This window comes from Canis lupus, chromosome 18 (assembly GCF_048164855.1).
Source record: "Canis lupus baileyi chromosome 18, mCanLup2.hap1, whole genome shotgun sequence".
NCBI lineage: Eukaryota > Metazoa > Chordata > Mammalia > Carnivora > Canidae > Canis > Canis lupus.
The window spans coordinates 49,079,467-49,089,731 of NC_132855.1; the positions used below are offsets into that span (position 1 = coordinate 49,079,467).

General features: G+C 48.3%; 1 protein-coding gene across 1 annotated transcript; it reads left to right on the forward strand.

The window, feature by feature from the left end:
• The first annotated feature begins 316 nt into the window (after positions 1 to 316).
• Positions 317 to 8,438, forward strand: LMOD2 (leiomodin 2). Its single transcript, XM_072784413.1, has 3 exons — positions 317 to 762; positions 5,921 to 7,360; positions 8,069 to 8,438. The coding sequence occupies exons 1-3, from the start codon at positions 490 to 492 to the stop codon at positions 8,093 to 8,095; spliced, it is 1,740 nt and encodes a 579-aa protein (XP_072640514.1). The 5' UTR covers positions 317 to 489; the 3' UTR covers positions 8,096 to 8,438.
• The last annotated feature ends 1,827 nt before the right edge of the window (positions 8,439 to 10,265 follow it).

A 10,265-nucleotide genomic window follows, 5' to 3' on the forward strand; every position in this document is an offset into this window, starting at 1 on the left:
ACTCATAACAGAGTGATGTATAGTCATTTCTCAACCTCTGAGACTATATATAATCAAAGGATCTTTTCATGGCCGTGGTGGTGGTAGCGAGTCCTTTTCAAAATAAGTCTTATGCCCCTGTTGTTTGAATACAAAGTGAGGACTGTGTTACTCCCTATCTGAAGCACTCTCTGCCTGTCCTCATGAGCTATCGGGCTCAGCTAAATATGTCCCTGGCCAGTATGTTAATAATCCCCACTGGTTCTGAGACCTCCATCCACCGCCGATGTGACATTCTTTGTGTTCAAATGTCTAGCTGACGTCTGCTGCTTAAAACAGCCCATGCTTTCACCCCCTCTCTGCATTGTCACGGCCCTGTCTCACTGCTCTTAAAAGGCCACTCCTGGCTCCAGTTGCCGACCAGCCTGCCCACTTGCCTCCCGGCCTGCCTGCCGGCTGCCTCGGATGCCTGCCTCTTCCAGTTCCGTGGGGGTCTAACAAGGCAGGACCATGTCTACCTTTGGCTACAGGAGAGGACTTAGCAAATATGAATCCATCGACGAGGATGAACTTCTGGCTTCCCTGTCAGCTGAGGAGCTGAAGGAGCTAGAGAGGGAGCTGGAAGACATTGAACCCGATCACAGCCTGCCCGTGGGGCTAAGGCAAAAGAGTCTGACCGAGAAAACCCCCACGGGGACGTTCAGCAGAGAGGCACTGATGGCCTATTGGGAAAAGGAGTCCCAAAAACTCCTGGAGAAGGAGAGGCTGGGGGAGTGTGGAAAGGTAGGCTCTCGGGTTTTTCCTTAGCGGCTCCCACCCTCGGTCCCCCCACCCCCAACCCAGGAACCTGTTTTCCGTAACTTTACATCCTGCTTCACTTGCCTTTTCTCATAACCCATTTGCACCTGCTACTGAAAGATTCCTCAGGAGCACCCCCCACCCCCACCCCGGTGGATCAAAGTATGTAAAACTCTTAGCTGGGATCCTCTGAGTGACTTTAATCAATCAGGATGGAAAATAATCCACAAGCAAGACATGGGTTTAGATATATTGCCAAACATAAGTCTAATTTAGGCTGTAAGTTGCTAATGCGGCATAGTATCTGTGACTGTATATATATAGAGAGAGAGAAAGAAAGAGGGAGAGAGAAAGACATATGTATACATATATGTGTGTAAAGACAGAAGTGATTATACTCTGGTTGCTTTTTCTGTGAGGGTGGCCACAGTAAAAATAATTCTTTGACTTCCAACACCAAGAAGTGAGCGGAGGTGGAAAGGACATGGCAATGAGAGCCGGTTGTTAGGCCTTGAACAGGGAGTCATCTCTGCAGAGTTCTCTTTTCTATCCATCCATCGAGGGAGTTGAATCCAGGGTTTCTTTTGTAAATCAAGAACCCCTTTGAGATTTTGATAAGTTAGGGGCCTTCTCCTTAAGAAAGGTGTGCTTGTGCATACATACACAAACTTTTACATGGAATTTCAAAATGGCAACACACATCCTGACGCCCACCTGAGGAACCCATGTTAGGCACACCTAGTAGGTGACCGCTAAGATTCGTTTCTACTTTATAATGGTGACTCTGAGACCAGGAAATGTTCTTCTACTAAAGCTCAGGTCTGTTAAGTTTTGTTTTCTGCCCAGGAAACAGTTCCTTTGAATTTTAGGTTACTTAAAGTTACTTTGAATTTGCCTAATAAGTCATTATCAGAAGAAAGTTCAAAAGACTATGTTCTGGGAAAATAGTAATGGCAATAACAATGTTAATACTGTATAATAAAGTCCTGAATTTGTGTGAGAACACAGGTCAGGAGCAACGGTTTAAAACCTCCACTAGAATCATCTAAAATCAAAATGGCCCGAAGCCAATGGCAAGACTTCCACAGTACTAATCTAGGCACTGTTAGATGATCTTGATGATAGGGTGTGTGGGCCACATTTGTAGCAAGATATGTGTGAGCCTTGTTCATGTCAATCATCACGGGAAGGGCCACTGGGATCAGGCCAGGGTCTGCCAAGGCCACGGTGGCTGTCTGCACTGGGGACAGAAGGGTTGGGGGGAGGCTGGAATTGGGCTGGTCAGTTCCTCCACAACCATGATTCTTAGAGGTCTTTTTTTTTTTTTATTTTTCCTGATGTGAGAATATGTGTCAAAAGTCTGACAAAATATGTAAAACATAACATTTTTGTTATGGTCCTTAAAGAATTTCCTTGATAAAAAGATGAAAATTGCCACAGAATATTCAGGAGAGACTGCCATCGTAGCAGTAACCCAGCAAAGGCATTTTCACGTCTTAGTGTCTTGAGATCAGTGGGAGATCAAGGGCAAAGCTTGTTGTCAGTCATGACGGGATGCATCCTGATACTGCCAAAGGTTTTGCTGATCCCTGCCAATGTCTTATCAGCTCAATTAGAGAGGCTGTGTGTTGATGAACTTTGATTCCTTTCTCCGGAGTTAACTTTTCTCCCACTGCACTCTCCCAGCTGGCCAGCTGTCTCTGTAGTCACAAGGAGTGCTGAGCAGAAGCCTGGGGATAGAGGGTGTAAACTCATCCCCACCACAGGACAAAGCTCAAGGCAGCTGGCGGGTGGGTGGGGGCTGGAGTGGCCATATAAGGGAAGAGCAGTGCAGAACGGACCAGGAGAAGGAAATGAGGGTCTTTGTTATAAGGCTATTGGCTCTGTAAAGACTTACAAAAATCATGTTCAGTGCCTATTGAATGATGGACTGTGCCCCTGTGGGTCCACACAAATTATGCTCCCTTAAGCTCCAAGGGGCCTTGGAGACCAGAGGGTCTGGCTCCCCTAACTTGAGTATCTGCTGGGTGACAGGCAGAGGGGCCAGTGAGTTCACTCACAAGATTACAGGGAATTGTCACCTTCTGCACATGAGAACTGAGATGAGGGGAGGTTAAGAAATTGAGTTGAAGTGACCAGTTTATAAGGAGAGCAGACATTCAAACGAAGGTCTGCTGGTGCCGAGATTGCCATTCTCAAAATGTCGGTGCCCAACCCTTCAGCATCACCTGGGAATTTCTCAGAAGTACTCATTCTCGGGCTCCCCCAGGCCTCCAGGGAGTGGGGCCCAGCATTCTGTGGTCTCACGAGCCCCCAGGGGTGATTATGACACACACTACAGTTAAGGACCACGCAACTGTACCATGGCTTCTCTGAGACTTCTCAGAGCTTTACCAACTTGACTACACAGTCAACCAGCTCTTCCGGGGTAGACTCAGAACCCAAAATCAAGCACTCTCCCCTCCTTGTTTATATGATGATGCCAGGGAGGTGATCAGGAGACACGGTTGGCCACCCATTCTTGTTGCCTTATATATTCCCTAAGAGGGTCAACATTTGCCTTCTCTGTACTCACCCCTCAGGCCGCACCCCATCCCCGCCCTCCCACCCCCATTCTCACAAGGATCAAGGTTAACTCCAGAGCAGTGGCAGATAGCAGACCTGAAACAGTACAGTCAGTCCAAATGCCAGATAATACAGGAAGTAGGCAAAGCCTGCTTTTTCACATCCTCTTATTTCCCTCTCTAGATATTCTGGTATCCTCCTAGATGTCCCCCACCTGGGGCAGCTAGCCATCCCAGATTGTCTGGGACTATTCAGGCTTAAGAACTACAAATCCTGCACCCTGGGAAACCCCACAGTCCCAGGCAAGCCAGCACAGTCACCCACCTAGCTCTGGCCTTGTCCTGACTCTCAGTGGCTGGTAGCCAATGTCCATTTAGATCCGTTCAGTCAACAAATATTTATAGAACCCCTACTACATGTTCAACACTGTGCTAGGTGAACCAACCAGACACGATCCTTGTCCTCACCCAAATAACAATCTTTTGGGAAAATGACAAACAAGTAATTAAAATAGGTACCTATTTAGTGGGGGAAGTAGAATGCCACATATGATGAAGAATATGAGGAGATAATGTGAGGAGGCGTCAAAGAAGGCTTTCTGGAAAAAAGTGTCATTTGGATGTTACATGACAACTCATCGCTGGATAACAGTTGCAGATATTGTCTCTTCAGACACGTTTTGAGGGAAAAACATCTCTTGAAACCGGAGCCCAAAGGTCTTTTAAAAAGCAAAGGGGATAAAATTTAATAGTGGCATGAAAGGCAATATATCTTAGATTTTGAGACAGGTAAGTCTCTTTTCTCCAAATATTGAAACAGCTAGAACTTCACACAAACACACGGCATGCACGCACTATCCCCCTTCCTCCTGCTCCTGAAGAAGTGAGTAAACAGAGACCAGCCAACCATCCCAGGAGCGGCTGACCCCTGCCCCAGGCCATCACTTGGTGCCTGCCACTCCAAACAAGTGGATAACTGGAGGCTGTTTTGTGGTAGCAACTGGGCAAACAAACCTGGAGACACAGTACAGTGTTTTCCAAAGCTCATTCCACATGTCTCAGGCAGCAGAAGCCCTGGGGGTTAAAAAAAAAAAAGTTGCCAATGTAGAGGGAATGACCTAGGCTTTGGGGAAAAGGGAAGGATTGAGGCTTTAGAGGAGATAAAAGAAAGGACTAAACAGATGGCATTAGGGGAAATTCGACTCTATCAGCAATTTCCAGAATTCTTTTTTTATCAGAAAAGATGAAAGAAAGAAAAGAAAGAAAGAAAGAAAGAAAGAAAGAAAGAAAGAAAGAAAGAAAGAAAGAAAGAAAGAAGAAAGAAAGAAAGAAAAAGGAAGGAAGGAAGGAAGGAAGGAAGGAAGGAAGGAAGGAAGGAAGGAAGGAAGGAAGGAAGGAAGGGTGGGTGGGTCACTCGGCATTTTAGTACAAAGTCTCTTAAGCAGGAAAAAAGACAGAATTAAGGCTGTGTATGCCTGAAAGTCTTTCATAATTGATACATGGTAAATAATTGAAGACCATCAGGCCGGGGCAATGGCTTGCCTCAAGATTTCCTACTGGTCTCTGCTGTTTCATGCTATGGTTAGAATCTGGCTAGTGCCAGGGGCGATTATCTTTCCCACCCCGTGTCTCCCGCAGTCCGTCTCATTTAACCCTGCGCTAGCTAGCGTGAGATCTCGAGTCAATGTGCAGCAAAGGGTGACCTGAATGTTTTCCTGCGGAGCTAGGTTGTGACCTGCTGCTGCCATGAGCAAATGGCCCCCCTGCCCCCTGGGCTTCCCTTGCCACAGCAGCAACAGAGACAGCCGCAGCTCTCAGCTGGTTGGAGGGGGGGGGGGGGGTGTCTCTGAGACCCCGAGCCAGGCTCTACCCCAGAGGCACATTAATGTTGGAGAAACGAAGGACGCCCACACAAGCCATCGACCAAGGGCACAGAGCACTCGGCGACTGTCCCAGCTGCTACGGGAGGCAAATTTGAGGCAGAATTTCTGAACTTTAAAAAAGGGAGTCCATTTACATGTTGTGTATTTTTGTTGCCATTTGTTCATTAGAGATGGAGAAATAAGGAAGGACCGAGGAGGGATTCCAGAAGGGAGGGCTGGATTTGCTCAATTCTAAGCAGACAGGGAGTCAGGGAGTTCTGACCAAGTGGTTAAGAGAATGGAAAATGGACCAAGGGTTTTCCAAAGCTGAAGTTCCCACTCGTTTGTTCAAACCGGCAAAAACGATTGCAAATGTCAACATAATACGCAGAATTCTGGATATTTATTCCTCAGGAAAGAAAAATGTTTGCCTGCAAACGACTGTTGAAAGTTCTGCAGCGAAGGGCTTACCCTGCTGGCCCCAACCAGGGAGCTCGGAGGCCAGAGACCAACCTTTGCCTTACCTGCTTCTGTGTTCTTTGCCACGCGTCATTTCCCTTTTTTATTTCCCAGGGATACAGTCGGCGTAGAAACACCGTTTGGGTTGTAGATGTGAAAAGTAGTGATTTCACAGGTCGCAAAAATCATGCGTTACTTTTGTGAGTCTAAAAACCCGGTGCTTAGAAATGACCGAGTTGACGCTGTCGTGCTCTCCAGGTGGCCGAGGAAGAGGACAAAGATGAGAGCGAGGAGGAGCTGGTGTTCACGGAGACTAACAGCGAGGTTTCCGAGGAGGTGTACACCGAGGAGGAGGACGAGGAGGACGAGGAGGACGAGGAGCACGAGGAGCACGAGGAGCACGAGGAGCGCGAGGGCCGCGAGGGGCACGAGGGGCGGCAGGGGGGCGGGGAGCAGGGAACAGCGGAAAAGGAGAAAAGCATCAACGGAACGGCCAGTCCCGGAAGCGGAAGCGGCAGCGGCAGCGGAAGCGGAAGCGGCGGCGGTTCTGACAACGCCAGGCCACAGACGTTCCGAAGCCAAATAGAGAACGTCCATCTGACCAACGGCCACGGTGGGGGGAACGCGGAGCCCCCGGCGGCCGCTCACCCCTGCGGGAACCCCACGGCGATCGAGGAGACCCTGGAGAAGATCCGGAACAACGACCCCGACACCACGGAGGTCAACCTGAACAACATCGAGAACATCGCGCCGCAGACCCTCGCCCGCTTCGCCGCCGCGCTCGCGGCCAACACGGCGGTGAGGACCTTCAGCCTCGCCAACACGCGCGCCGACGACAGCGCCGCCGCCGCCATCGCCGAGATGCTGCGGGTCAACCGGCACATCACCAGCGTCAACGTGGAGTCCAACTTCCTCACGGGCAAGGGCGTCCTGGCCCTCATGAGGGCCCTGCAGCACAACACGGTGCTCACCGAGCTGCGCTTCCACAACCAGCGCCACATCCTGGGCAGCCAGGTGGAGATGGAGATCGTCAAGCTGCTCAGGGACAACACGACGCTGCTGAGGCTGGGCTACCACTTCGAGCTCCCGGGACCAAGAATGAGCATGACGAGCCTCCTCACGAGAAATATGGATAAACAGAGGCAGAAACGGAGGCAGGAGCAAAAACAGCAAGAGGGCTGCGACGGGGGAGCCAACCTGAGGACCAAAGTCTGGCAAAGGGGAACCCCTGGCTCTTCACCCTATGCGTCTCCCAGGGGCTCTCCCTGGTCATCCCCCAAACTCCCCGCGAAAGGCCACTCGGCAGCGGCGGCGAGGCGGCCCGCGTCCCCCGCGGCGCCCCCCGCGCCCCCGCCGCCCCCGCCCCCGCCGCCCCCGCAGAAGCTGCCGCCGCCCCCGCCGCCGCCCCCGCCGCCGCCCCCGCCGCCCCCGGAGAAGAAACTGATCACGCGAAACATCGCAGAAGTCATCCGACAACAGGAGAGCGCCCAGCGGGCGTTACAGAATGGACAGAAAAAGAAAAAAGGGAAGAAGGTTAAGAAGCAACCAAACAATATCCTAAAGGAGATCAAAAATTCCCTGAGGTCAGTGCAAGAAAAGAAAGCGGAAGAGAGTTCCCGCCCTTCTACGCCCCTGAGGTCAGCTCACGAGAACCTCATGGAAGCTATTCGGGGAAGCAGCATCAAGCAGCTGAGGCGGGTAAGTCAGCCCCGGGGCGGCTTGGGGGCGCACGTGCAGTAAGTGACTGAGCCTCGGTGGCTCGAGGTCACGGGGATGGGGGGGGGGGGCTCTAGAAATGTTGAGCGATGAATGTTTAAGATATTTTGGTGTGCAGGAGCAAGCCTCCAGGCCTGGAGCGCGAGGAGCAGGTCATCAGGGAGCACGTTTCCAACGTCTGAGAAGGGCGCCTGGGCCACCTTCTCAGCACCTCGGTTCTGGAAGGGCCAGGCCGATTTTAAGACACTCCGGCATGTGAACATCCTGATTTCCTTAATAAGAAAATTGGGGAATAGGATTTACATTCCGAAACAGAGTCATCACTTGGCAAAAATTTTACCGCAGAAGTTGCAAGTGATTTACAACCTCATTTATTTTTTTTAACGATTTTATTTATTTATTCATGATAGACATAGAGAGAGGCAGAGACAGGGAGCCCGATGCGGGACTCAATCCCGGGACTCCAGGATCGCGCCCTGGGCCAAAGGCAGGCGCCATACCGCTGCGCCACCCAGGGATCCCTACAACCTCGTTATGTTACACGGTCTGAGTATCGAGTATCACACGGCAGTGATCGGTCTGTCCGATCCGAGTTTGTCTCAGAGGATCCTGCTAGAGACACGCCCTACAGATATTTTTCACTTTCTCATTTGTGTTGTTTTACTGAAAGAAAATCCCCTATTTTTATAGGTGGAAGTTCCAGAAGCTCTGCGATAAAAACATGATCTTTAGAAGAGGATGAAGAACCATTCGGTGGTATTAAATAAGATGCATTGTGAGATGTTTCTATGATCCCTTCTTCAATTTGAAATGTTTCCTGACTTTAATAATAGCCTTACCCGTTAATCCCAGAAAAGAATTTTAAGAAACAATCGGCATGTTTCTTCTGTAAATATGAAAATAAACTACTTTTTTTTTATGTTATGAGATTTGTGTTGGCAAAAAGCGGTTTATTTAAAGATGCGCTTATATCTCTGGATATGCTGATAACTCCGAGCTGTAATGAGTTAATGAAATGTGCTGTTATTTTTGTAATCCCAATAAATTTGGATTGAAGTTTTTTGGTTTTTTTTTTTTTTTTAAGAACAAACCAGTTTTTGTGTGTGTGAGTTGATACATCTGTCAGGTATGTATGTAACATTGCCAAATATTACAACTATTACATTCTCACCCTAAAAGGGTTTGGGTCCTAAGCATTTTCCTTTCTTTGTTGTTTTCATGTCTAAGAAAATTCGATCAGAGCTCTTTCTAAAAAGTCTGAAATAAAAATTTTCCTAAAAGTCTTCTTGGCAGTGAGGTAAAAGCTCTAGAAGACCCCAAAGTGGCTGCTATCATCGTGGATGCATTGATACTAGACCCAGGGTGTCAGCTGACACCCCCACATTCCCCGAAAGGCTGATTTGTACCCAGGAGTCAACTGAATATTTACAACTATTTCGGGAAGAAAAAAAAAAAAATAAAGGAAAGCTTCTTGGTAGAAGAAATAGTGTTCGGGGAATTCCTAGAACATAAGCCCTGAATTCAGAGCTATCTTGTGGCTGATACTAAAGGCTCCCTGCTCAAGTCTCCCTTTGAACTCTCCTTAGTCCGGTGGGCCTCCGCCGTCTTCTGCCCTACACAGGTGGTGATGCGGACATCCTTGACACACATCCCAGGACAAAGGCACATGCGTTTCTAATCCCCAAATATCATTGGATTCCCACCACCTCTCTCTCACTCAAGGAAGGTCTGAGTTCAAATAATACCCGAGATTACCCTCATCCCACCCCCGTGCTCCACTCCAGTTTATGAAAGCTATAAATCTCTTCCAAAGTCCTTTGTATTAACTAAGATTAGCAATGTTTCCCCTGTGTCCTGCAGAGTCTAACAGTGCTCCTGGCAAAGCTCTCTGGGCCACCCATTCAATAATTGTTTGTTCTACTTACAAAGCTTTGGATTATCTCCAATCAAGAGGATTGTATGTCACTAGGAAATTTGTCCAAAAGTTCTTGGCTTTGTTTCTTTTAGTCTGTTTCTATCATTCTGCCATTCTCTTACTCTGTGAGCACCACCTATGTAATGTCTTACGGAGGGTGCCAGAGGCCTGTGAGCTGAGTCAGGACTCTGGCTCCATGTGAAGAGTGATTGACACTTTCTGAGCTATCTGAATTTTCTCATGTATACTTTTCCCCAAAACGTGAAAAGGTGAAAAACCAAACATAATATTATAAATAGTCCGTGATAAGACAGGTAAGAGGTGATCAGATACTAAGTGGGTACATTAATCATTCAGGAAAGACTTTGCTAGAATGTTATTTCAGAATACAACACTGTAAACATTTGAGGTGCTATGACTCTATTCAGCACAGGACAGGGATTCTTAGTTCATCCTTCCTGCAAACTCAGAGATTAGTTCATTCTCTATAAAGAGCTTTCAGCTCACTGGGAGAAGAGTGTAAGGGCAGATGAAGTGTTTAGGCTGTGATTTATATTTGCACATTAATCTCTTGAAGTACACATCATCCTGATTTGAAACGGGGCCAGGATGCTAAGTCTCACTCTGCGTCGGGAGCCCAGCCGCCCTAGGCATTTATAAGTCAGTGTCAGCACGACGTTGATTTAATACCTGCCCTGACGTAGTTGTTCCGAACCAGAGAAGGGAAGGGGGTAATAACAGGCTACTAGGCCTACCCTGAGATGCACCTACTGAGTAGGGCAAATCCATAGGTTCTGGAAAAGACCTCCTACCCACTGCCTTTCATGACAGAGTTAACACTATCTTTTCTTTAGTCCTCTGAGGCTTGGAACGTGGAGTTTTATTTTCATTAATCATCAAAGAGCTTGATCTAAGAGACCAAGAATTGAGCTAAGGATTACAGAATCAGAAATATGGTACCAACGTGAATGC